Raw genomic sequence first — 26881 nt, 5'->3', positions numbered from 1 at the left:
CCCTGCGACGACGATATCGTGATTCATCCACGGCCATTTCCCAATCATCTCGCCCACCAACGTACGCTAGCCCTGCGACTCGACGGACCAGCAAAGCACGTCAGATCAAAGAGAATAGACAAGCGCCTTGTCTTCTTGCTTAGGTTTCCGCTATGGGCGATTCCATGAAGGAAGTTGTCGAGACGCTCGACCCTGTCACCCGGCATATTATTCCCGACAGCATCGATATCGGAACTTTGGTACCTCTCAAGACCACCCTCGAACTTCGCGACAACCTCAGTATTGGCTATGCATATGTCACAAGAGCACCTACTAAACTTACCAATGAAGTCGTCAAGTGAGTTGTTCCTTGCCACCTGCATGAGCAGAAGACTCTGGTCCTCACCTTTATCAACCTGACTGCTGACCAACCTCTTCTCCTCAGTGTCGTTCGAGGAATGGTCGGTGATGACCAGGCTAAGAACCTCCCTCACCTTCGACGATGCTCGAAGCCGGCGGATCTGCCTCCCCACCTGAAGAACCAATTCATGAATGAGGGCTCAAATGGCCGGACCATCCATACTGGGAAGTCCCAGTACCTCTACATTATGCTTGGTCCTCAGGATGAGATGGACTATGGGGAGCTATCGGCTGGACTGTCTGCAATTGATGGTATCGGGGAAGACCTCTTCATCGGTCTGATCCAGATTCCCTTGTTTGCTCCCACGTCCCAGGTGCAGGCCAATGCATGGTCGCAGCAGTTCTGGCAGACGGTTTACCGCAAGAACAACCCACTCGGGCCGCACCCCAGCAACATATGTCGCACAACAAGTGTCGTGTCCCGCGACGCCTCGATTTGGATGACACTAGCTCACCAGATCGCCAGGAAGAGCCACAAGGCTGGGTACGGAGAGCCCGTGGGCGCTGTTATCATCAAGCGCACGGTGCCTTCCAACAAGACGGACATGGTTAAGAATGAGGCTAACAAGGCTGATGACACCGGTGCAGAGTCGACCCAAGGAGATACGTCAGACACCGGAACTGCAAACCTTGAGGACGTCAAGGCAGAGCTGGCTACCGCCGATGACACCAAGGCTAAGGGCCAAACGGCGGACGAGAAGGAGACCACCCAGATCGTTGCCCTGGCCGGAGACGCTCGTTGGTGTCGCCAGGAACGTACAGGTCATACCGGAAACCCGATGGCGCATGCTGCTCTCCGTGCCATCAGCATGGTCGCGCAGAAGCTGGTCCGAGCCGAGAACCGCGAGCCGGCTGCCTCGAATCCGATCCTCGAGTTCGAGGCTTTCCAGGACCAACCTCTCCTGAGTGACGAGCAAGTTGTTTTCGACGCGGAGCATCCTTCACCTGACGGCTACCTCTGCCACGATCTCGAGCTGTACATGACGCACGAGCCCTGCACAATGTGCTCGATGGCAATCCTTCACTCCCGCATGGGCAGAATCGTCTTCCGCCATCGCATGCCCCTGACAGGTGGCATGAGCTCCGAGGATCGAGGGTACGATCTCTGTGGCGATGACAGCATCTGTGAAGACGGCCCATGTGGAGGCGGAAAGGGCCTTGGCCTTCACTGGCGCAAGGAACTCAACTGGAGCATGTTGGGTTGGGAGTGGGAGACAGACCAGGCAGAGCGTCTCTCGGTCAACCCACATCTCCACGCCTAATTCCTTTTCACTCGTCACCTTCCCTGCATACCTGCGTTTTTGGCATTTCGGCATTTCGGCATCTACACTAGAGGGTTTCGCAACCCTTTCATGGTACAAGTAATGGCGTTCATGATGTTGCGGCAAAGGAGTTAGGTAGTCCTCTGTCGGAATTGGTATTATGGGACAAGTGAACATGGCAGTCACAAGGCCTTTTTTTTTTTTTCCCAATGGTCTACACTGAACGAAGCATGATGAGTAGATTTGCCACGGAAGTAATGAAGAGCATGGAGATTTGCTGTTGCAATCACCAAGATAGTCCGTGGTTCGGCACATAGATAGACAAAGGGCAGATGGGCCCTGGAAAAGCAGCAAACAGAATAGACCATGGACGCTAAAAGTCAAGATTTCGATCCCATCCTTACATCAGGTGATTGTGGCTTGTTAGATGCTGGAGCGAACCATCTAAGGAGCAAGCAAAATGGTGGCGGCATACTATGGTACTCCCTCGTCGCCAACATTTTGGCAATTAGTGCAGATCCAATGGTGCTGGCACTAGTTTCTACCGTCTAACTTAGTGAGCTGCACCCCGTAGGCTACTTGGCATCAGCTTGAGTGACGTTGAAAGGGTCCGCTATCTTATCGGCCAGAAACAGGCGCGAACCCCTGCGCCGCGCAACGCATCGCCAGCTGCAAATACCTGAATTACGGGAGGACACCCCCCCTCCCCCCTTCGAAGAACAAGATCTGGGACACCACACCAGAACAGATGCAGGGCTTCTGACGTCTTCTCGTCCGGCGGGCTGTTTCGAGGGCCTTCTTCACCAGTGCGGCACATGAGAAATGCACGCTCTTTGATCTTCCGCCTTTGTCTTCGAAGCCCTTCAGCTCGACTCTCCACCCAAGCCACGATAGCAACCTCCAGAACCTCTAGACCCTGTCCGCGCAGGAACAAAGCTGCCAGTGTCGACCATCAGACCATACCCCACCCGGTTTTACGCCCCATCGCTTCCGTGTATTTCAGCACCGAAACGTACCGACTGGGATGGGCCAGCGATTTATCAGCAGCTTTCAAGCGCGCCGTTGATCCGATCTTTGACAGGATGCCGTCCACGGGCAAGAAGAGGAAGGCGGATGAGGACGTCGAAAAGTTCTACGCCGTCCGCGCCGGCAAGGTTCCAGGTGTCTACAAGACCTGGGCTGAATGCCAGGAGCAGATCTCGGGCTTCAAGGGCGCTCAGTGTAAGTATTGGTGCTGCTGCGTGTTCGCGGCCTGGGCTAACGTAGTGGCTGCTGAAAGTCAAGAAGTTCGAAACCCAGCAGGACGCGGAGGACTTTGCCGCGGGCAAGGAACCGAAGCCGAATCCCGCCGATCCCAAGAAACCCCAGAAGTTCTACGCCGTGGCGATAGGCACCAAACCCGGCATTTACACGGACTGGACCGAGGCGCAGAAAGCGTACCAGGGTACCAAGGGCCCGAAATATCAAAGCTTCAAGACCCGTGAGGATGCCATCGAGTTCATGAGAGCCCACGGTGGTGAGGCTGCCCGCAAGGCGATCGAGGCCGAGGTGCCTGTGCGCCCGACAAAGAAAAGTAAGACCATCGAGGACGGCGTGCTGCACATCTACACCGACGGAAGTAGTCTGAGCAACGGCCGGGCCGGTGCGGTTGCTGGAGTAGGAGTCTACTTTGGACCCCATGACCCGAGGTTTGTTCTCACCATCCCCGGCAATTCTTAGTACTGTAACTCACTGTCACAACTACAGGAACGTTTCGGAACGCCTCCAGGGGGAGCTACAGACGAACCAGCGGGCCGAGCTGACCGCCTTCCTACGCGCCATGAACCAGGTGTCGGTCGACCAACACATCCGCATCTTCACCGACAGCAAGTACTCGATAGACTGCGTCACCAACTGGTACAGAGGCTGGCAGAAGAATGACTGGATGACCAGCCAAGGCGAAAGCGTCAAGAACAAGGACCTCGTACAGGCCATCAGGTCCAAGATTGAGGACCGGGAACTCGCTGGCTCGAAAACCATGTTTGACTGGGTCAAGGGCCACTCCGTCACTGCTGGAAATGTTGAAGCCGATAAGCTCGCTGTTGCAGGAGCCAAGTCTGCAAAGGGCCGATGAGTTTTTGTCCCATGATTGTTCCCCAGGATGGCCTGGCAGCTGTAGTTGAGCATACGAAACATTGCCCATATTTGGCAAAGCGGCGGAGGTGCCTGCCAGCAGCCCACGACTCATGTTGGTAGGAGGTATGATATGGATTGCCATCATGGGAGCGGAATCGATCAAATGATACGCCCGACGAGTAACAGATAGATACCCCCTTTTTTTCCTTGTTCCAGATAGGCAAATGAATGTTTCCTCTTTTGACCAAATGCAGACATAACTGCGCAGCACGAGCAGCACAGGTTTGGTTGCTCATCAGCGCTTTGTGCCACAGACTTTGCCTTTCTCTTGAGCTTGCTTAGAAAACCGCCTGGCGCCCTACATGACAGTGGATATAAGTATCGCGAAGCGCGAACTGTTCTGCCTGACTATATAATTGGGATCACGTCAGGGTAGTGGCCATTGCTCAGCCAATCCGACCCTTGAATATATACCTAGAAAGCTTTTAAATCAATTGTCAAGAAAGCAAAATAGTGCAACATTCTAATGGCGCCGCTCCCCAACGTTCCTCCGGGCCGTTCGAAGGATATACTTTGCCGCCCATCGTATAGAAATAGCAGGTTTGCCAAATTTATTGTCCAGATTTATCGTCGGGCCTGCGCTGGTCTGTGTATACCAACCACCTCAATGGACGGTGGCGGTGCCGAGCGTTGAAGACGCTAACCGGCGGCGGGCGGCGACAGTACCCGCCGTGGCTCCGGGATGCAGCTTTCAATCCTCGGCACAACTCCGCGCACGCCTTATCTATCAAACAATCCCGCGAGGCCTCTTCCAACACGAACCTGCGTGAGTCAACGATTCACACTGGCGAAACTCCCCTCTGCGTGAATAGTGAACGCCCTTGGCATTGTCGCCCTTCCGAAAAGCAACAGCTCTGACGCCTCACTCCCAGACTGGATTTCAACTCACAACACACCGTTCTCGACGTCACACTTCCGGCGCAACTGGGCCTCTGAACCCCCCGGAGAGGCACATCTTCGCGTCCCCCCAACCCCATCACCGTGGCGTACGAGCAAAAGCTCGGGTATCGGAGAGGCCATCTACAGAATGCAATAACATTTGCTGAACTCCCACCGGCGTACCACTGCCTCCTCGCCCTGCGCACCTGCAAGGACGACTCAGGAGTCACATAACTCGGGGAAAGTGAAAACCCTCGCTCCATCGTGTGTTAGCGGACGGGCTGCTTGGTCAAGCAAGCAAACACCCTCGCCAAGATGCCGACACTCGTGTTAACCAACTTCAACATCATCGTCTCCTTCCTCGGGGGATTCATCAGCCTCTTTGGGTTGGTGTCCTACCTGTTGAAGGAGAAGTTCTACATGTCAGAAGCCTGTAAGTTGACTGACTCACTGTCTCTTTATCGGATAGACTGGCAGCGTTCCCCGTCGTGCTGTGATGCTGACCTCAAGCTCAGTGATCTCTCTCCTTGCGGGCGTCACCTTTTCGCCACATGCAGCAAATCTAATCAGGCCTCTCGAGTATGCACTAGGGAGCGAGGAGAACCTGAACTACATCACCCTCTACTTCTCGCGCCTAGTCCTGGGCGTGCAGCTGGTCTTGGCCGGAGTTCAACTGCCTAGCCGCTATCTCCAGAAGGAATGGAAATCACTCAGCCTGCTGCTAGGTCCGGTAATGACCTGCATGTGGCTGGTGACAAGTCTGCTGGTCTGGGGCCTCGTTCCGAATCTCCCCTTCCTCCATGCTCTTGCCATCGGGGCCTGCGTCACGCCCACCGACCCCATTCTTTCCAATGTTATTGTCAAGGGCAAGTTTGCGGATCACAATGTGCCAAAGCAGCTCCAACGGATCATCATCGCCGAGTCTGGGGCAAACGACGGTCTGGGATACCCCTTCCTGTTTTTTGCCCTATATCTCATCCAGTACATTGGAGATGGCGGCCAGACTTTTTCGGGAGGCGCCGGCAAGGCTATAGGCCTGTGGTTTGGCGAGACCTGGGGCTATACCATCATACTCAGCATTGTGTACGGTACCGTGGTAGGATGGATTGCCAAAGAGCTTCTACATTACGCCGAGAACCGGAAATGGGTGGACCGTGAGAGCTTCCTCGTCTTTGCCGTATCCCTTGCACTGTTTATAACAGGGACGTGTGGGATGGTTGGCAGCGATGACGTGCTGGCCTGCTTCATTGCCGGCAACGCGTTCACCTGGGACGACTGGTTTCGACTAGAAACACTCGATGAGGTGAGACTCCAGTCCCTTTGAAGTTCGTTCCATGCAAAATACCGCTGATGCTAACATGTTGATAGTATGCATTCCCTGTGTTGTTTATCGAGGCCCCCATGGCTCTGTGAAGCAATTTAACTGACTAAACCTATAGCTCACTTCAACCTACAATCGATATGCTCCTCAATGTCACCATATTCTTGTGGTATGGAGCAGTATGCCCATGGACTCTGTTTGCCCACAATCATGTCATATCGATCGGTAGATTGATTGCGTTGGGCATTCTGATCCTCCTTCTCCGACGTCTACCCATTGTACTTAGCTTGCATAAGTATGTGCACCAGCTCCAGGACATCAGACAAGCCCTTTTCATGGGCTACTTTGGACCGGTCGGCGTTTCAGGGATTTTCTACCTCTACATCACACTAGAGTTCCTCGAGATGCTTAAGCAGGGCGAGCATCAGAGAGAAGATGTTGCCAACATGGGAGAGGCTGTGACAGTGGTTGTTTGGTTCGTTGCCATATGCAGTGTAGTAAGTTTAAAGAGCCACCCTTTCAAGACTCGTCTGAGCAAGGCATGCCTGACCGATTTAGGTGGTTCACGGTCTAAGCATCCCTCTCGGCAAATTTGGCTTCTACCTGCCCAGGACACTTTCGCGAACCTTGACGACAGATGACCAAGGTGAATCCTTCAACATCCGCGATCGGGTGAGCAGTTTCCTGCCGCCTTTCAGCGCCTTGTCTCGTTCCATTTCTCGATCAAGGAACGACAGCGGAGCGAACACGCCACACGAATCCAGACCCGCGTCGTCCCGCCCAGTCTTCAGGATCGGCGGTAGCGTGATTAAGGATAACAGGCCTGCGAACGCCTCTCAGACATATGTCCCACCTTCAAGGCTGGAGACAGGCACGGGAGGCACCGGGACGCAAACGCCGCAGGAAACCCTGCCACAATCCCCCGTGCTCCCCAACCGGACGATCCGCTTCCCAGACGAGGAAACGGACGGTCCCTGAAGGGTTTCGCCGGAGCTGCGGCACGCGATCTCTCCACACATTGCCGGTGTCATACCGTAAAGCACCCAGCACACGTACCGCTGCCGGAGAATGTTAGGCCCCTGCAAGATCGTTCAACATGAGATTGCGGTCTGCATGAGAGGTTCAAGGACTCCATTGTCTCATCGCTGCTCAAAGCTGAGATGCCAACTTAGATCGAGTCTTGCTTCAATCTGACCTGTCTGAGCAACCGACATTACTCCAAGGGGAAGATTAGCTGCTGGATGGGAGATTTAGATGCATACGCATACGTCGTACTTCGGTACCTGCTTTTCTGTTACGGCCAATTCAACATCGGCTTGTTTTCATTGCTTCGTTTTGGTTTCGATCTCTGTTTCCTCTTCTTCGGTCGAGAGTCCATTTGGGACGCTTTGCGTTACGGCATATAGACTTTGCAACAATACCTGCCTCCGTGGAATTTTACTGATTACCATACTTATCCAAGTCCCTTATATTGAGCTGTAATTCATCCGCGGGATTATGTGCCGGAAAGGGCGAGAGTACTGTCAAACTCAAACATCACCAGATTACGGTTCCGGTCTCAGAGATCTGGTGCAGAGAAGCGGAGGCTTGACTTCTCCCCGGTGAACTCCGGGTATAGCCAATTTAACCGCCCGTCGTAGTCACGATGATTGACATTGCGAGTTTCCGCTAGCCGTCCGCCTCCTCCGCGCGCTCCGCAAGAAGTGATCTGCCGGCTGATCGTTAGTTCCTCCACTAGAAGCACAATCCTCCCGCTAGAACGCCTTGGCCGTCATTGCTCACGGAAGAGGTCCAAAACGGACTGGTTCTCCTGGGTGGATTGCCGAAAACGTGGGCCGGGTCGAACTGATCTTCTGGTGATTACTTACGCGGGCGTCCGTGACTGTGTGGGGGTGTGCTCTGAAGAATATCTCGACTGACCAACTAGTCAGTTGGTGGCGCAGAGGCGCACCTTTAACCTAGGCAATCGGGCCACGAATTTGCTTTGCGGAGCGACACACGGGTGTTGGGACGGCAGTGCTGATTTGTTGATTCCAGTGAGTCGAATAGGAGACAAAACCAATCCAGCGAGTAACGACTTGCTGGAATTGGGTTGTTGATACTCCTGATTATGCATGTCCTCGTGAAAGCGTAGGCCATGCTCGACCGCATATAATTCCAAATGTTGAAATCCCGGACTTTGCGATGCAACTTGCCGACTCCTAATTCCCTCGTATCATCAGTCCTGTACCTCCAGGTTGTCGAGGGCGATTGCTATTAAACGGAGAGCACTCGCCATCGAAATTTAGACGTTATCAATCAGATGAGAGATGATATTGGCGTTTGGCCTAAGATTTTCTTGCCGGCTTCTAGCCTCGAGTCCAACGCCGCCATGGTCGTTCAGCTTGGTCCAATTCCGGCTGTCGCTTAAGTTATGGGCTTGTATTGTTAGGTTGCGCATGAGTCTTGACCTTAGGCAGACCATCCCTCTAGAGCCCGCTGTCATCGCTCTCCTGTCGGCGTGAAGAAGATGGCTCGAGGTCCACGCCGCTGCTGAACAGCAAGACTAGCCGGAGTCATTCCTTCGCAAGCCTTGGCTGGCTACGAGTCGAGACATCAGACGAGATTTGGGTCTCCAGAGAGGAAAAGGACCGGCGTCTAAACAGTTGCTCAAGGAAACGTGGAACGGGACCCGCGGGACCAAGCCGCTAGGCAGCTAGGCTGTCTTGCATTGCCCGTAGGTGATGTTGAAGCCGCGGTATCCTGGTGGGAAGCCAGTTCGACAATCAATTCTGAAGCAGACTGCAGCAGACGCCAGCCCACTTCTTGCGAGATTCCGGGCGCGGGTCACCGTACTCAAGTACTCGCGACTAAGCCGGTCCCACTTAGATCGTGCCGGACTGATCGGCTATCGTACATCATGCCTGCCCTCTGTTTTCAAAAAGTCGGGCCACTTCAGAGACGGCCCCTCTGATGAGCTCCTAGGATTCCCATGCTTCGGGAAGTTGGGAGGATTTTCCCCTTCGGAGATGGGCCTGGAATAGTCTCTCAGGCTCGCCAGTAGAGTCCCAAATCCACCGTCAAACCACAATTGTGCCGAGAGTTCCTGAGACTGTCGACATCGAGGGTGGAAGTTGCTGACTTCTGCTTGAAATTGAGACGCTCGCTTTCAATTCGCTATCGAAGACCACTCTGTTATCATCGATGGTTGATGTACACTAGCCCGTGCCGCCCACACTACGGACCGTTGGTAAGATACGGCGCAATCTCTCCACACCGAGTTTTACATTGCCACAAGTTTGGCGCTTTGGAATTGAAACCGATACCAGAGGGTACCTGTCCGGTAAATGGTCTAGGCCACCAAGGGTGCCACGTTCAAGCCATGTCCATTTGCGGCTTTGTGTAGCATCAGTGGAGACAGCTGAACCCCCGACTTTGTCTGAAGTCAGTGGTGCCCATACCGAAAGCCTGGTCTAACTATAAAGAGCTCCTTTCCCGAGGAGTGAGTGCTTGCACACGTCAGACTAGGGCCATTTTTTATAGACTGAAGTGCGGTAGTCTATACTATACCGCAGCCCAGCTAGGATGCCCTGGCTTTGGATCTTCCTGCCTTACCCACAGCTGACGAGACACGGGTCACAAAGTTCGCAGTGCCGTAGATCACCAGGATCCCGCCCGTGGAACCGGGCCATTTAGTTTCTTGTATCCCGCAACAAGTCGTTTGTTTTCTTCTGGAGCCCTGCCCTTTGCTTTCTTGATATACATTTTCATTCCACGTGTGCTGCTGTCCCGACCCATGCCGTCGTATCGTTCCTTGCAGTCGATATGGGGGTTCAGCTACCCCAAGAAGCCCTAGGCACTGCCGTCGGCGTGCTCTTTTTCTCGATAATATGTTTGATTTGTAGTTTGGTCATGGTTTGGTTGCTTTGGGTACATCACGAAAGAAGCTCGTGTAAGCTTTCTCTTCTACCTTTGTGGTCTGTTACCTGTAAGCTAACGCACTTAATACACAGTCATTGGCTTCCAGTCATATTTCACACTGCTCAGTACTACAGCCAGCATTATCCAACAAATACATCAGATGGGCTGGTGGAGCGATATAAAAACTGCCGAGTACAACCAGCAAAAAGCCGCCGATGCTGCTTCAAGGTCTCCTATTGGTTTAGATCTTATTGGCTTAGATCTTGGGCTGTTCTGGATTCGTACGTCAACGATATCATTCTCATTCCGCCTGACTAACAGTTGTTCTAGAGTATTACTCGTACAATGTGGAGGCGCTGTTGACTCTTTTCTGGTATGTCAACATCATATTATATCAAGCCAAGTATTTCTACTGACGAATTAATCTAGGGCTGGCGCCCTCGCGCATTCTATCTACGGATTCGCGGACATTGCGAGCTTCAAGGCAATCCGACACAAGACAAACGCCGCTGCGAAAGTCGTAGCGATCGTGCTACCGGCTATACTGATAAGTCTGCTATCCGTTGATTCTGTAAAGAGTAATGTTGTCGCATTCCTAGTGCTTGCCAACATCAACAGTAAGACCACTTGCCTATCAGCCAGCAAAGAAAGTGATCTAACAAGTGAACAGTGTTACTGAGTCTTACTTTGGGAGCAATCTTGTTGCTGGCTATACTGGGAAGATACATTCACACTCGACGACAATTCCTCTCTTGGAATGTACCGTACGGCCATTCGACAGGAACCGGCACTGGCGTTGGCAGTCAATACCCAAGCCGTAGCGGCGCCACCACTCGTCGCCCTCGGAGCATCTACGATCGATGGCTCATGATTCGCTTCTCAATCACCTTCGTAATGCTAGGGATATTCGAGCTTTTCCTCATCCTATTTCAGGTTTCCTCTGTCAGAAACAATTTGACGGCTCAGGTTGCCGAGAGCCCAGATCTCAGTGCGCCAAAGGCGATCGCGGATACGTTGACCTTCATACCGGGCTGCTGCCCTAGCATCCTTCTCTTTATTGTTTTCGGGACCACGGGGCCGTTCCGCGCCTACATGAGGAAGACTTTTCTGCCAAAACGTTTTCATAAGGACACGACGCAGATCGACCAGTCTCGGCCAACTCCGTCATCCAGCCAGATTCCCAAGACTCTCAATCCAAGTGTGCATACGGAGGAGGGACCGCCGACTCCCTCGGAGGACGGCTACATCATTACGTTACGCGAAATCAACATCCGAAATTCTCACATAAAGCCCGATGACGAGTGGCCAATATTGACGACAACCACCCGGGTTAATGGAGCCTCGGTCTGAAAGTGCAATTGCACATGATCTGGATGTGTAACATTGTGCTTGGGCATCGGCTCAGCTTGTATTATGGAATCACAATTTCATGGGAATGGGACGGGAATGTTGTAGCGGCGTCACTGGATCTCATTATACTGCAGAATTGGAAAAGGCTTTGAGAAAACTCAAGAGTCTACATCGGGGGAGTAATCAGGGCTTGGAAGAGAAGCCCAAACAGGGGAAACCCATGCGCGACCATGTAGATACCCACATTAGATACCAGAGCTCATTATTTCATACCCGCGAATCTTACGATTGACGAAGCTCATTTTCAAGACTTCCCAAATTGTACTGCAATTGTGATCGCGTACTGGTCCCGCCACCCTGACGAGCCCGTTGCAAGTCATTCGAGGTATGGTACCACGAACATGGCTTTAGAACAGCGATGTGAGTTACTATGTGACAACCATCGAGAATATACGGTCGAGATGGCCCGGAGCCGATGTATTACTGCTTTACAGCCTCCACGGAGGATTATACGATGCTTATGCTGGGTCTTGGTTCAAGTGGGTATCGGCCGAGTCGGATCCGAAGATGCTGTGGCATCCTGCAATTACGCAGATGACTCGGCCGAGTCGCAGTCGGACCCGACGTGATATCTACCCAACCTGGAGAAGGAGTCGCACACGTTTACAAATCACGCTGATTACACATGGCTGGAAGAAGATCATTTTAGATGATCGAGGTTGTATCGCACGAGTCGGATCCGAGGATGTGTGTAGTAGGAGGTCTACTTAAGGGGGGTTCCTCACCGTGATGAACCACCTTATTCCATATCATACAACATCCGTCATCAAAACAAGAGATACAATCTACGCTTCACCAATCAATTCAATCGGCACTATATCACACCACAAATCTCCTCTTACATCCACTTCCAAATGCACTTTCTGATTCTCGGAGGCAGCGGCCGCACAGGCAAGCTCATCCTCGACGAAGCTCTGTCCAGAGGTCATCAAGTTACAGCTCTTGTTCGATCACGCTCTTCTCTGCAACCAACCGACAACCTCACCATTGTAGAGGGCTCTCCACTCAAAGTGTCTGATATAGAATCAGCTTTCAGAGCTGTCCCCAGCTCAACGCCTTCGGCAGTAGTGGTCGCCCTCAATGCTCGCCGGGCGACCGAATCGCCGTTCTCCCCGCCAGCGGCGGACACGCCAGTTCGCATGATGGCGGACTCAGTCGGCAATGCCATCAAGGTCATGAAGCAACATGGCGTCCGCAAGATCGTCATCATGAGCGCGTTCGGGACCGGCAACAGCTTCGACAGCATGAACTTGGCTTTCCGGTTCATCTTCAGGCATACAAACATGAAGTATCAGCAGATTGACCACGAGGCCGTGGATGCAGAGACCAGGGTTGCGGACGTGGATTTCGTTCTCGCTAGACCGGCCATGTTGGCCGAGGGCGAGGCTGGGGAGGCGAAAGTGTTGCCCGACGACGGAAAGGGGGCCGGCTTTATGCCCAAGGTCAATAGAGCTAGCGTTGCTAGATTTATGGTCAAGGCTTTGGAGACGAATGAGTATGACAGGCGAAGCCCAGTTCTCATGAATTAGTGCCGGAAGTTGGTTGGAAATCAAGCGGTCGGCACACGATACACGATATTGGAGATAGCGTAAGGAACACATAATGCATAGATTAGAATGGTATACAATGGTGTTACCCCTGCAGCTTATACTCAGGTGCATTCTTATCCCCATCATATACCCTTCCACTTCCATCATATGGCACTTTCTTGAATTCCTCTCTCTGCCATTGTGTCCGGATTGATTCGAGGATCGGTTTACCGCCTGCACCAGTCAACTTCAAGTTCGGGGATGGAATTTCGATCTGTGCTGAGGTCTCGTTGTTGAGATAACCGGCATACGAGATCGAGCTATCCACACTTGCAGCGTTCTCGGGGTCATTGTTCACATATCCGGTGACATCAGCCACGAATTTGAAAACGTTCGCGCCGACGTCATATCGCCCGAGGTTCGGCAACTCCCAGTTGTTCTCAACTGTGGCTAGGACGGAGTAGTGGGTGTAAAAGTCTGAATCCTCCTTGCCGTGCTGGTCTTTAGGGATTCCATTACCCACGAGTAGAGACACAATCTGGTTTGGCTTGCTGTAGTCATACGATTCGTCATACGTCAGTTGAATGACGGTAGGCTCTGCGAATGCACTGTCGGCAAGTAACGGCTTCAAAAACTCATGCGCCCACTTCGTGGCGTATTCCAATGTCGTGTTGTGCCCATCATTGTTCATATCAGGCGACATCATGATAAACTGAGGCAGCGTGCCTGCAGCAAAGTCTCGCTGGAAGTCTTTGAACGACAACAGTCGCGCCAACCTCGAGCCTTGCGTGTTGACACTGTCGAATGAGACAAAATGACTGCTCCCCTGTCAATAAGATGATCCAACGAGGCCGCGCGAGATGCTCACTTATGTTTCCTGACGTAATCCCAGGTTCCATCTTTATCGTAGCTACCCACCGCCATGTATCCGGGCCCCGGATTGCCCTCGAAATACCCTCCCCAGCTAATTTGCTTGTCTTCAAGAAGATCTACTACTGTCGACACATTGGATGGTACGCGCACGAAGTCGTCATGGTTCAGGCCAAAGTAGTCGCCAGCGACAGAGGCCAGGTAGTTTGGCTGACTGGGGTGGGTGTGGGCAAAGTATCTTGTTTGGAGGATGCCGGACTTCTTCAGGTCGGCAAAGGCATCGTCCTTAAGTACTTCGGCAAAATCCTTGTGAGAGCGAGGATGTCAGCAACTTCACTTGACTTGGCTGTGCGCTTGAGGAGACTTCTTGCCATACCTGATTCTCCAGCCAGATGCTGATAAACCTATCGAAAGCCCGCCCAGGCACTATAGCGTCTGCAGCTCGGGCTACCTGGAAGAGCAAGCAGCCCGATAAGAGAGCAGACAGCTGACACAGCATTGCTTCTGTATTCCGCTTTGCTCTATGCCATTATCTTCAACCGTTCCTTGCCAACGATGAAGACTACTAGCTACTGAGGCTGTCTATCCCTTGATCACTGGCACACACTTGTTGACACGCGACGTCACGCAAAGAATGGGGCCTTCGGACACCTAAGCGAAACTGTGTTGTCGCACTTGTCAGAGCCTCAGAGGGCACGGCGCACACGCATAAGCGCGCATACGAGACACCGCCTACCGAAAACGGTCTAGCCCCGGTCTTCAGCAATTGATTCCTCTCCGCGAATTGCGAGACAGAAGCTTCCGGTTTGAACTTCCATACCGTTCAGATTCGAATCAATTCTTGGCATCACATAGATGCCTCTAACAGAGCCTGTCGAGAACGTTTGACAGCTCTCATGCGCCGTGTGCATTGATGAAGATGAACTACGCCTTATGAGTCAAGGGCTGCGGAGATAAACCAACTACCCGCTCGGTCTACGAGCTTAGCTCCGCACGGGCACACGATCCCAGGTCAATTGCTGACAGACCCCAATCCTGCTCGACCGTGTAGAACCTGTAAGGCATTTTTCCCGCTGAATCTTATCAATCTGATCTGTGCCAATTCACACAAGTCTACCGAAGTCGGTGACCTTGCACTTGGTTGGTCGCATGTGCTGTGGCGTAATGCGGCACGACCGCTTCGCGTTGACACTTAAATTCATTTCACGGGACAGTTGCCTGGGTCTACAGTACCACTGGGATAAAAGCTTTCTGAGTGCTTCGACGCTCGTTGACAAACCCGGTTACGTGAGATCCACCCTGTGTAGTCCCCAAAACTTTCATACTTTCATCGGATTCCCAGACCCCAGTTACACAGTACAGCCGCGCGACAAGCCACTATGACAGGCTCGGCAGGCTCGGTCGGCTCGGCCGGCGATCAGGAGGACCGAACCCATTCTCTGGATGGAGACGATGGTCACGAGGAAGAAAGCCATCATGGCGACGGCAGCCACCCCAGGAAACGCCAGAGAGTACGACTGTCCTGCCTAGAATGCCGGCGACGGAAGCTATCGTGTTCTAGAGATCTCCCGTGTGACCGTTGTATCAAATCTGGGACCGCGGATCGCTGTACCTACGAATCCAGACCTGGTGGTGCAACGGTCGGTCCAGCCTCCATTGGAGCGACGGGTGGTAGTAGTGCAGTTCCCATTGGCAGCAGGCCTCTACCCACCGATCTTCAGCGCAGCAATGGGCGACGCGATGTGGACGCAACCATTCTCAAGGATGCCGCCAAAGACCATGACCGTATCCGTAAGCTGGAACTCGAGGTTGCCCAACTTAGGGGGGCATTGGCGAAGCAGACGTCTATAGATGGAACCACTATAGCCGCCACTCCATCTACGCTCAAGGAGGCACCGGCCAAAGAGAGCTCTCTGGACATACCCTTGCCCTCCTTTTTCCCAATCCCCAAGAGGGGAGATGGCCTAGAGTTCAAATTTGTTCGAGGCCATAATTTCAAGACAAGATTCTACGGACCACACAATGCCTGGTCGTCATTCAAGGAGTTGACAGGTTTGACACCGTTCATGAGGGAAACTGCCGAGGAGTGGCTCCGGCCCCTGAATATCACTCGGAAGGACCGAAACAAGCGGCGCGAGGATCGACAGAAGCAGTTTGAGGCTCCTGATATGGAACTTGAAGCATTGCTACCCCCGAAGGAAGAAACAGATTCTCTCGTTGCTGTTTACCTGGACCAGTTCGAGCAACTTCACCGCATCGTTCACATTCCGACCTTTAAGAAAGAATACGAAAAGTTCTGGGACCCGACTCAGACAAGATGCGCGGCTTTTACTGCACTTGTGCTAGCCATGCTCGCAGCGTCCAGTTGTATGGATATGCAACCCTCGTCAAAGTTTGTTGGTATCAAGTCCAATGCATATCAGACAGCCGAAAGGTGGACGAAAGCTTGTGATGCGTGGTTGGATCAACAGAGCCAGAAACATCGGAGCATGATACACTATCAGGTCAGTACTGGCCCCTTTCACATATTCTTATTCAATTTTTTGTCTATATCGGGGATTTCTTGGACGCTGTATTGGCGATTTATATCCCTGAGTCTCATGGGCTATACTCGCAACTGTATAGCTACTCCTTGTACCACCGTAGTGTAGCTACCTTACCGTAGCAAACACACCTGCATGGCTTCTGCGTATCATGCTATCTAGGCTCGATCACTAACTAACGTGAGCAGATCATGTGTATGATTTACCTTGCCAAAAGGATCAACATAATCAAGAAGAAAAGATTCTGGACTAATTCAGGCGCTCTGATTAGAGAAGGTATCATTGTTGGTCTTCATCTTGATGGAGACCAAGTGGCTTCAAGGATTACGCCATATTATCGGGAAATGCGCAGGCGCATATGGGCGACGATGATGGAATTCGATCTCCAAGCATCCTTTGACCAGGGAGTTCCAACACTCCTGAGTCAGATGACGGTTGACTCGAAAGCGCCGCGCAACATCGATGACGAGGAATTTGACGAGGACACTGAAGAACTCCCAACACCGAAAAGCTCGACAGAATACACGTTCTCGTCATATCAAAGCCTCAGCCGACAGAGTCTCCAGGCAAGACTTGAGCTCAACCGAGTCATGACTGGCCCCATTGTTGATTTGGACTGGGAGCGTGTCACCCGCTATACCGAGATGATTACCCAGGAAATCGATGCGTTGCCCCCCTGGGACAGTGAAGAGCAGAATGCGACGAACGATTCGCGAAAGCCTGTGCTCGCTCACGCGCTCCTGCACATCCAACTTCGACAATATCTAATCCCACTTCATCAGCCTTATTTGAAACTGAGGCAATACAATTCCAAATACCAAGTTGCGGAATTCATATACTACACCGCAGCTCGGGATATTGTGCTCATGCATGATCGACTGTTCCAGAAGGGCATAAGATCATTATACTTTCTTCGCGAAGATACGATGAGCGCGGCTGTCAGCCTCTGCAGTGTCTCGCTTTATCAGCCTCGAGGTAAGCATTCCATCCCCTTAAGACTCTGCTTTTATTATGCGAATCAAAATCGTGATCCGTCTTCATTGCACTTGGTTGGATCATGACCTAACTCTGGCTCTCCAGAATCCACTAGCTTGATCATGTCGAATGCGAGCGAGACACTCAAGCTCATCGAGAGATGTATCGCTATCAAGGAAGATCGCGTTCTCCGATGCGGCAATAATGACCCTTGGGGATATTCTTCCATGTGTGCAGCCCTTGGTTTACTGGAAACACACCTTGGCAACAAAACATTCGAGAATGCGAAAGCATCTGCAGCTGAGCGATTCATTGGCCTGCATTACAAGCTGCTTGCATATCAGATTCCACCTTTTGCCAGCCACGACACTGGCAACATTGGAACCACACCGCAGAATCAGGAGTCATTAGACAGAACTAAGCCCATGACGCCATTCAACACCGATTCTACACCTTCGACGCAGATTGGAGCAACACCGTTTCATCGGGATGCTACATCGATGCCGTGGCTGTTGCCACAGACAGATCCTTTACAAAGCCAGGTACCAAACCCGGATTTTGATCTAAATATGCTGGGTATGGACCTCAATGAGTTATGGGGAACCAACGGTTGGGAGGGGACGGATTTCATGTAAAGTATGATGAGGTGATTGGCAGAGAGAGAATTCCGCCAGCCTTGGTTACGATTGCTGCGGTTGTTGGATGTGTAGTATAAAACGATATAATCAGTCCACTCAGTCTAGCTAAGCCAGAATCCTTGCTCATGCCAACCTGCCTGGGACCTTCTTAACATGCAAAGGATTTATAAGCGGGTACGGCTTCACCGATAAAATGAATAAGGAATCTAGAAAGGCGGCGGCCAGTGGCCCATTTTTATATGCAGGGATTTCAATGTAAGCTAGATGGTAGCTACGGTTCCTGAGGCTGAAGTCAGCGGTGAGTGGTTCTTATAAGTTTGAGAGCACGTAAGCGCGGCTCAGCAGTGCACGCTTGGCGTTGCGTTGGCCATGATTGGTTATTTACCGTGGCTGACACCCATGACCGTTCGGCTGACTGCATGATTATCATGCTCCAGTCCAAGCCTTCACGATACTTGGCCATGCGCAAAGTACCATCATGAGGCGCGGCTTGCCTCACCCGCAAATCATTACTTCTTCACGCATCTTCGTCGCAAGTTGCACCAGCCCTCCATCATGCTCTAGAACTATAGACGCAGGAAAATGGACACAACAGAGCGACCTGATGCCCATCTTGCCTCCGGTCACCCGCAACTAGATCAGCCGATTGACCAAGATACAGCCAAGGTACTGGTTAGCTGGGATCCGCACCCTAAGGTTGCGAGACAGATTTTCCATACTCATCATGGGGCACTCGACAATACACCGCATGCGACTATACCGGTGTCCGCTCACAGTGATCAACGATCAGATCACTCCACTGCCCATTCCGAGGTTTCGTCCAACGATTTGCCCTTCGAATGCAGCAAAGGGATTGCACCAAGGCAGCACCAATATGGCTCTCCACCGAGGGAGAAACGTTGGTATTGGCGGAAGTCAACAGTGATGATTGCCTTGCTTGCCGTCGTCTTGGCCGTCTCTGTGTCTCTGGGAGTTGTGTTCGGCTTGAAGTCCAAGAACAGGAATTCATCGTAAGCATATCCTTCTCTCGATATTTCCGAGCAGCGGCTAATTCTATTGAACAGCTCTACTTTGCCGACTAACGCGTCTGATTCCACGACACCAGGTCTGTGCAATGGGACAATATGTCCTCAAATTCTTAGCTCTGTGAAAATGAAGGGCAACATGACCGAAGAAACATATTTGCATGCTAGAGGGGAGGATGGGAGCTTATGGCACATTCCGATTACGGACGGAGGGAATGCGACCTGGGTTGATCTTGGTGGACAGTTTTTGAGCCAACCCGCCAGCATCTCTTGGAATGCTTCGCAACGAGTAGACGTTTTTGGGGTCAACATGGATCGGGAAGTTGCACTTAAGACATACCAGGACGGAAAATGGAGTGGCTGGTCAGCGCTGGGTGAACAGGCTGCCAGTGGCATCTCAGCGTGTCGAGTTACTTACCAGGGGGACAGGGCTGATATTTGGACCATGAGTAACGACCGCAGCACCCAGGTCGCCATCCACAATTTCTGGGCGTTTGGCCGTACATGGGATCGCACTTCGACACAAGAACCGAGCAGGAGCACCAACTCGACACCTGCCGTTGTATGCCGCAACAACGAGTATCAACACGATCTAGTTCTCTATGACGTAGACACATCGAGCGTGCTTCATCGTCAGTACTCCACCGTGACCGGATCATGGTTGGACTGGAAGAGCCGGGGCGGCTCGTTTATAGGCGATCCAGTGTTGATAGCCCCTTCAGACGACAGGGTAGACTTCTTTGGCATAGGCGTCGATCACGCGATGTATCACTTCACTTGGACCAACACATCCGGCTATACGGAGCTCGAGAATCTGCATGGCAACTGGGCAAGCGTTCCGTCAGTGGTCGCGTCTGCGGATGATCGGCTCGAAGTTGTGGCACTCGGCAGTGACGGCAAATTGAAGCACAGAGCTCTGGTGGCCTTGGCTTGGGACGCCGATTGGACCGATTTGGGGGTTGCGGTACGGAGCGCGCCACACCTTGTCAACTTCAATTCAACACCTCCAACCGTAGGCGTGTTCGCTTTGGGAGATACAGGCCAGCTGCTGCAGGCCAACTACACTATTGGCGACAAAGATGGTTGGCAACAGCAGTCCGGGTTTGAGAGTATAGGCGGCCATCTCACTAGTGCGTGGATGGCTAGGCGAATATAGATAAAACCTGCCGCGGGTCGGACAGGTGTACACAGCCTTGTACATAAGCATCCTAGCATTTAATCTAGAGTTCCTGCATAAAGATAAAGATAATACCACATATTCTCTACGAGCTAACGAGCATTGCATCGGGTGATGGGCTTTCGAGGTCGTTGCTGTGAAGTAATCTACCAGTCTACTAGGCCTCCTTGGAAAGCTGAACTCCGCCCATAGGCTGGGACTCTCACCACACAAGGTAGGTTCCTCTTGTAACCTTAAGGATCACCAGAATATGTCGGCGTGTATTTCTTTTCCGCGCCGACGTATAGCACCCCGACTGACTGTGATTGGCTGTGAGTGCAGGCGCAGTTCCCTTTTGGGAATCCAGTTTATGCGTCGGCATCAAAGTCTGTGCGACACCTTCTATAGGGGCTTTGTCCTCTCCTTCTGAATTGCGCTTATTTTGTGAGCATTAGCAGTGACTGCCCTCGAGCCTTTCCAAGCCGTCGGCTAACCCAGTAGACGTTTGGTGATGCTGATCCTCTGAACCAAAACACTGTACGCATACTGTGACGCACCCCCCAAAATCGGCGCCGTTCACAGTGGCGCGGATCGCCGACGTCAGCCACGAAGCCCATCTCAACGAAAAGCTTCCAGAAACGCCCCAACGCAGCGAAACCCCCCAATCCAGCGTCCTGCAGGAGAGCAAAAAAATCCCTCTTTGATAGCACCACTCAATGTTCAAACCGAAGCTGAACTCCACTCTCTTCTCATCATCGAGAAGAGGCATCGCAAAGCTCTGCTACCAGCCCCGCCCATTCTCCCGGCTTTACAGCAGCTCTGATTCAAACCCCAACAGCTCTAGCTCCAGCTCCAGCTCCAGCTCCGGAAAAGTCGACTGGCGCGCCATGGCTCAAGAGGACATCAAGAACCACCTGAAGGAGACGCACGATCGCGTCTTCGAGCACAACCGCTCATGGGCCGCTGAGCAGGCCAAGAAGGACCCGGAGTTCTTCGTCAAGCTGTCGGCCGGCCAGACGCCCGAGTACCTCTGGATCGGGTGCTCCGACTCGCGGATCCCGGCCGAGGCCATCACGGGCCTGGAGCCCGGCGAGGCCTTCGTGCACCGCAACATTGCCAACCTGGTCTGCAACACGGACCTGAATGTCATGAGCGTCATCAACTACGCCGTCCGCCACCTGCAGGTCAAGCACATCGTTGTCTGCGGCCACTACGGCTGCGGTGGCGTCAAGGCCGCCATGACGCCCAAGGACCTGGGCCTGCTCAACCCCTGGCTGCGAAACATCCGTGACGTCTACCGGCTGCACCAGCAGGAGCTGGACGCCATCAAGGACGAGGCGGCGCGGTATGACCGCCTGGTCGAGCTGAACGTCGTCGAGCAGTGCCGGAACGTCATCAAGACGGCCGCCATCCAGCAGTCGTACGAGAAGAATGGCTTCCCCATTGTGCACGGCTGGGTCTTCGGCTTCCAGGACGGCCTACTGAAGGATCTGAAGGTGGACCATGAGTCGATGCTGCACGACATCCAGAAGATCTACAACCTTACGGACACCGCGTAAATGGCATCGGTTTCTGAGCGCGGGTTACGGGTCACCTTGATTGAGATGGGTTGCAGGCGAAGGAAATCAAGCTTTACTGGAGTGAAGGGAGTTGGGTAGTAGTTTTTAGGTGAATGTGAAAAATTCAGAATGCCACGTCGTGCGTTGATTCCTTATGTCTCCGCTGAGTCTCTCGCCAATCAGGTCAACCCACAGTAGACACCGAATAGGTTCATCATTGCCCTAAAGCTGTGAAGGGTCTGATGGCGAACATCATTTTGAGCTGATATGCAGGACTGCTGGCTCCAGTGATAGGCACCGGAATGGAAGTGTCCAGCTATGATATGGCGAAGAAAGGTTTGGCTACTTAACCAGAGGCACGTGCAAATGAAGGCGTTGCTCCCGGTGTCCTTTGCTTAAACTTGAGAGGAATTGAATGGCATATGCAGAGGACCAGAAGTCGTCATCCCTTCACACAGGACCCCAGCAACCTGATGCTCAACTAGTCTGCACTACTCATGGGGAAACTGCGTGTTCTTTGGATATAGTGGATTCGATCCGAGTTCAGTATTCTCTTGGCTAACATTCCATGCCTTTGCGTGCGAAGACCGTCATGACAATACGCGAACCCTTAAGATGGGCTTGGGCGGGCTTACAAGGACTAAGATTATTTCGACTACACCCAAGCGAGCACACCATGAACGGATAGCTTCTCGTTTAAGCGAGCTGCATGCTTCATATGCCATGCCTCATATACGATCTGATACCGGGAGGCGGCTCCCTCTGCTGCAAGCTATTGCTGCTATCCGTATTAGGCAACTCATTTATCACACACCCACCACGAACAGGAGGGGGCAAGGAAGCAAGGTCTGTAATCACGACCGATAACGTGGAGTACGCAAGGTCGTCTGTTGAAAGGCACCGGACCAACGCTGGGTGGGCTGATGCTGCGAACGTCCAGGCTCCCGTGGATACTTCGATACACCCATCAAGACTAAACCAATCCCTCACAATGCGCAGAGGATGTTGCCAGTCTAGATGGACTGGATTTTGCCCCTCGACATGTGCATTCCCGCCGCGTAATGCCAGCTTCCGTTCACTACACAGCGGAGCAATCCAGTGAGCGGTCGAAGAGATACGCAGAAAAGACGCAGTTACGCGAGAACCTAGCCTCTGCCTCAAGGACGATGGCCGATGTCGAAGGCAACTTGCCAATGACGAATGACAATCGTTCGGCTCGACAGAAGTGGGAAAACTTAGCTCCGTAACACTTGATCACGTACGACTGCAGAGAGTGCCACAAGCGATCTGGCTTCATGATCAATCTGTCATGGGGTAAATAGGTAGCACTTACACGAGCCGGGAGCTGGTGCAGCAGGGGTAGCAGGGAGAGGTATGCGCATGAATCGGCCAGTCAACACGCCGCGCACACTCCTGTGGGGATACACAACGGCCGGGCGTCAACACCGAGGCGTATAGTATACTGGCAAGGGCGAGTATATCATCTAACTTCTGATATGACGACTTCCTCGCATAGAAGCGGAGTGCATCCCAGCTTTCACAGCCATCTTCTCGAAACGAATACGGAAAACCTTAAATGGACTTTCCACGTGTCGGCCTCGACAACGACCCGGTATGTGTAGACCGGACGGCTAATGCCCTGCGTACAAACTTCACTTTTGGGAGGCGCATGTCTCAAATATAGGACACGACTTAATTTATGACTTTGACCTACCTACCCAATGCGGGGGCCGTTGTGTCATTGTCATGCCAAATGTGTATTTCTGCCTTGATAGGCTCAGCCTCAGGTGCCCCCTAATAATCGTCCATGCTATTATAGCAAAATAGAGGTAACGAGTGGGTCCCTATCAATAGCTACCGACGAAGCAGAGGAAGTGGGAATCCACAAGTTCCTCTCCATCGTGAGCGAACTCGGACAAGAGAAGCAAATACTTGAGCTTTTGGTGCTACATTTCATGATATGTGCTAGTAAACGTCGAATCTCGGTGTTATCCAGCACGTCTATCTCGAAACAGAGCGTCGGTCTGGATGAACGCTGTTGATGGGAACAGAAATTAGTCAGTTTCGGGCTGGCGCCCGGACGATCTGGTCGATCTCTACTTTGTGTGGCCATCCGGTGTTGGTCAGTCCGCGGCTCAGAGCTCGATTATAACCAGTAACGGGCCCGAAAAATTTCTGTTACAGTAGGATCAGCAACATGTGAGCGCGTTGTCAGCGGTCAACGCATGATTGACCAGCACCAACCCCCTTGGCCCCTTGCCGGGACCCATGGCCCTATCGCGCGGGTTGGCGATCTCTCGCACGCTACTGTTGGCCGGCTTGAGTGTTTCAGATATCTAGTTGGGATTGCTAGTCCCTCGACAGAGTGAAGCTGCGGGCATTTCGAGCTCGAAATTTCCATCAATAACCTAATTTGTGAACCCAATCCAAACTTCCAGCGGACATTCCCTGGGACCCGGCGCTTGTTTGCGATGAGGCTGCCGGGTTTATCGCGTGATCCAAGGCTTAATCTGATGCAGTTGATTGCAGTGCGACATTGTGGTCCTGCGACCCAACCTATCTCATTTATCATTAGCGCTGCTCAATGCCGATGCACGTGTGCGCCCGTCCCGCAAGCCTCGTCTGGTGCACGTTTGCCATTGCTCAATTGCCTTGTTGACATATTGTATGATGAGAGGCTTGGCAATTCGCGGGGAGTCTTCTCTGTTGAATCGGATGCCACTGGGTGAATTGGCTTCCGCGTTCAGCAGGTCCGAGATGCTACTCTGCTCATGCAGCAGTTCCTAGGCTCAAATAGGGGGGCCTACAGCACAGGCGTGAACCCTCGTCCTGGCTTTGAGAGGCCGTGGGGATGGCGGCTACCGATCCCATCTTGAGATCAACAGGGGTGCCGGCAGCCAATCACTGGCGCAGTTCGGCGATCAAAGCCTTCCATCCATGATGATGCGCGAAGGCTTTAGGCGATTGATGAGGTGCAGCTTGCCAAGACTAATTTCGGCAATCCAAAGATTGTCTGCGATGGCATCGAAACATCGTCTGAAGGGTTTCGACGCTTTGGTGAAGAGGATGCCATTGGATCTGGCCGACCGTTGGAGAGGAAACGGCAACCCTACGATGCGGCGCAGTCGTCATCGTCTGCCACTCTGAATCTTTTGCCGTTCACGCACGCAGAGGCGTGGCAAGCGTGGGCCCTTCCAGGATCTCCCGCAAGCCACCCGTTTTTGAAGTTCAGTGCGACGTGACGAGGTCACGGATGTACTGGACCGTGGGCACTGCTGGGCAGAAGGAGCCACGGAGAGTCCCATTGGCCCATGGCTGGCGTTTGGTCAGCGCTGTGGGCGGGCTGGGGTGTTCCCCACTGAGAGCCATCCAGCCATCCAGTCCCAATTTTTTTTTCCATGCTTTTTGCTCTTGACGAGGCGACGTCATCGCCTCGAGATGGCCTTTTCATTCTGAAACGAGGTGGAGCGACAGAAGAACGGTTTGCTGATGATCGTCCCCTGGAAGGACACGATACCCCAATTGCTGGAGTGCTGTTGCATATTCGCAATTCTAAGTGCTCGGCTGTCTCGAGATGCTATCCCCCGACCGCCGAGTTTGCATACATGCTGGAAGGAATTGATTGCTGCAGCCACCAAATGAGATAGCCAGATAGGTAGCCAGATACCTAGCCAAATGCCCACTGGGTGAGCATGGCTCCCGCGCTTCACTGGCCGTTTGGCTGGTTGGAAGGGTGCAGGCCCCCCGGTCAGGTTCTACTTCAGGTTAGAGTGCGCTACATTTAGCTGGCCTAGTCATGCCTAGCCCAGTAGGCCAGCACTACATAGTACGATCTGACCGAGACGCGTAACCCTTCAAGCTCTTGACGTTTCTAATTCAGTTACAATTCGCCTCTTGACTCGTCAGAAGGCGGCAGGGAGCGCTGCAAGCGACGAGTATTCAATCGCACCATGCATACATAGTACTGTGATGAGCTCTCGGGATGCAGTGGTCTACCGTGCTTCGGTCCGTTATTTGCAAGGCTTTACCATAGTACTGTGTAGACGCTGGTCACACCGTTAACTACCGAGATCTAGATTTTTAGGTTGGAGTGATCCCCTTGAACAAACATCCTGGCAGGCCTTCTGGGCCACGCACAACGATGGCATCTGGTTGCGAAAACAACTTCGCGATACAGCACGCACTTGTTTAGTCGATGACGATAGCAACAGGTGCCATCATCACAGGGTTGAGGAAGCCGTCGCGCCTGGAAACCTACCTTCGTTGCCCCGGGTTTGCTCATCCTTATGGTTGTTGACATGCCACCAACAAGCCCCTACATATGTAGGCTATGCACCTAACTGCTAGTTTTTGGTCCCACCCGGCGATGCATAGGGGAGGCGACATCAGCTCTTCCAGCTTGCAGGCGTGGAGTTGCCATGCAATACGGAGTAGTAGACACGAGATCTCGGTGGCTTCTGTGTTGGCATTCGTATTAGACAGCCCGAGGCGGTATTTCTGGAGCTATAGCATCGCAGATCCAGGTTTTTGGATTTCATTCCCGGCTCGTGCCGGACTGGAGTTGTGATCCTACTCCTACTGTCTGTATGTGGGACGTAGTTAATACCCTGGCGGTATAACTGAAAGCGACCGTGTTTCGGCTACACAGCTGCATCCGCAGACACAAAGGCACTCTAGATTGGCAATCCTTCCTTCTGCGCGGCTGATACCGACAAGACCGACCATGGTATGATCCGTAATGTTTATCTCGAGCACGCCGTTCGATGTACATAGTCAGTGGCTCCGCGAAGGCGCTCCGACCAATCGTTCCCCGCGTAACGTATGTATCGTCTGGTCGTCTGGACGGCTCCAAACCCGCAGAGCCCTCTCTCTCCAGTGTTTCTCCAGTGAGACGGCCCCAATGTGGAACAGGACTCAGAAGAAAGGCTCGTCATTGTTCAGGTCCTCCCAGGTGCCCGGACTCTCGCAGCCAGTGGTTGAGTGGCGGCCGCCCACTGACTTTCCAGGCCCAGTCATGACCTGGATGATCAAGCCCTGTTCAAGCCAGCGGACCCAATAATCGCGGCACCAATGCCAAGGACAACCTTGACTTTCATGTGGGCTGCGTCCCCTTTTCCAGAATCGACGGCGGGTCCACCCATCGCCTGCCACCCCCCCTGCAAGACCAATTTCAATCTCCTATCGAGCTCTGCCCTGCCCAGGGCCGTTGTGCTCTTCATCAGCGCGGTGCCTCTCCTGGT

At 52.7% G+C, this 26881-nt stretch overlaps 9 protein-coding genes across 9 annotated transcripts; 8 read left to right on the top strand and 1 right to left on the bottom strand.

Moving 5' to 3' along the window:
* Window positions 1–152: 152 nt before the first annotated feature.
* JN550_009204 (uncharacterized protein) lies at window positions 153–1661 on the top strand (the record flags this gene model as incomplete). Its single annotated transcript, XM_049321251.1, has 2 exons — window positions 153–337; window positions 425–1661. The coding sequence occupies 2 exons, from the start codon at window positions 153–155 to the stop codon at window positions 1659–1661; spliced, it is 1422 nt and encodes a 473-aa protein (XP_049168780.1).
* Window positions 1662–2743: 1082 nt separating this feature from the next.
* JN550_009203 (uncharacterized protein) lies at window positions 2744–3774 on the top strand (the record flags this gene model as incomplete). The annotated part of the gene is made up of 3 exons (XM_049321250.1): window positions 2744–2882; window positions 2941–3349; window positions 3408–3774. The coding sequence occupies 3 exons, from the start codon at window positions 2744–2746 to the stop codon at window positions 3772–3774; spliced, it is 915 nt and encodes a 304-aa protein (XP_049168779.1).
* Window positions 3775–5030: 1256 nt separating this feature from the next.
* JN550_009202 (uncharacterized protein) lies at window positions 5031–7014 on the top strand (the record flags this gene model as incomplete). The annotated part of the gene is made up of 5 exons (XM_049321249.1): window positions 5031–5148; window positions 5231–6018; window positions 6084–6100; window positions 6155–6533; window positions 6595–7014. 5 exons carry the CDS (start codon window positions 5031–5033, stop codon window positions 7012–7014), a joined length of 1722 nt encoding a protein of 573 aa, XP_049168778.1.
* Window positions 7015–9840: 2826 nt separating this feature from the next.
* JN550_009201 (uncharacterized protein) lies at window positions 9841–11286 on the top strand (the record flags this gene model as incomplete). The annotated part of the gene is made up of 5 exons (XM_049321247.1): window positions 9841–9967; window positions 10029–10217; window positions 10267–10309; window positions 10366–10553; window positions 10607–11286. The coding sequence occupies 5 exons, from the start codon at window positions 9841–9843 to the stop codon at window positions 11284–11286; spliced, it is 1227 nt and encodes a 408-aa protein (XP_049168777.1).
* Window positions 11287–12200: 914 nt separating this feature from the next.
* JN550_009200 (uncharacterized protein) lies at window positions 12201–12875 on the top strand (the record flags this gene model as incomplete). The annotated part of the gene is made up of 1 exon (XM_049321246.1): window positions 12201–12875. The coding sequence occupies one exon, from the start codon at window positions 12201–12203 to the stop codon at window positions 12873–12875; it is 675 nt and encodes a 224-aa protein (XP_049168776.1).
* A 103-nt stretch (window positions 12876–12978) lies between these two features.
* JN550_009199 (uncharacterized protein) lies at window positions 12979–14244 on the bottom strand (the record flags this gene model as incomplete). The annotated part of the gene is made up of 3 exons (XM_049321245.1): window positions 12979–13693; window positions 13744–14051; window positions 14122–14244. 3 exons carry the CDS (start codon window positions 14242–14244, stop codon window positions 12979–12981), a joined length of 1146 nt encoding a protein of 381 aa, XP_049168775.1.
* An 880-nt stretch (window positions 14245–15124) lies between these two features.
* On the top strand, window positions 15125–17898 carry JN550_009198 (uncharacterized protein; the record flags this gene model as incomplete). Its single annotated transcript, XM_049321244.1, has 3 exons — window positions 15125–16249; window positions 16477–17263; window positions 17369–17898. The coding sequence occupies 3 exons, from the start codon at window positions 15125–15127 to the stop codon at window positions 17896–17898; spliced, it is 2442 nt and encodes an 813-aa protein (XP_049168774.1).
* Window positions 17899–18483: 585 nt separating this feature from the next.
* JN550_009197 (uncharacterized protein) lies at window positions 18484–20082 on the top strand (the record flags this gene model as incomplete). Its single annotated transcript, XM_049321243.1, has 2 exons — window positions 18484–18911; window positions 18966–20082. 2 exons carry the CDS (start codon window positions 18484–18486, stop codon window positions 20080–20082), a joined length of 1545 nt encoding a protein of 514 aa, XP_049168773.1.
* An 887-nt stretch (window positions 20083–20969) lies between these two features.
* On the top strand, window positions 20970–21641 carry JN550_009196 (uncharacterized protein; the record flags this gene model as incomplete). Its single annotated transcript, XM_049321242.1, has 1 exon — window positions 20970–21641. One exon carries the CDS (start codon window positions 20970–20972, stop codon window positions 21639–21641), a length of 672 nt encoding a protein of 223 aa, XP_049168772.1.
* Window positions 21642–26881: the final 5240 nt, after the last annotated feature.

Source organism: Neoarthrinium moseri (assembly GCF_022829205.1).
Source record: "Neoarthrinium moseri strain CBS 164.80 chromosome Unknown scaffold41_Wmoseri_CBS_16480, whole genome shotgun sequence".
NCBI classification, from domain to species: domain Eukaryota; kingdom Fungi; phylum Ascomycota; class Sordariomycetes; order Amphisphaeriales; family Apiosporaceae; genus Neoarthrinium; species Neoarthrinium moseri.
Note: the sequence above shows the minus strand (reverse complement) of the source record. Positions and strands in the feature narration are given on the sequence as shown.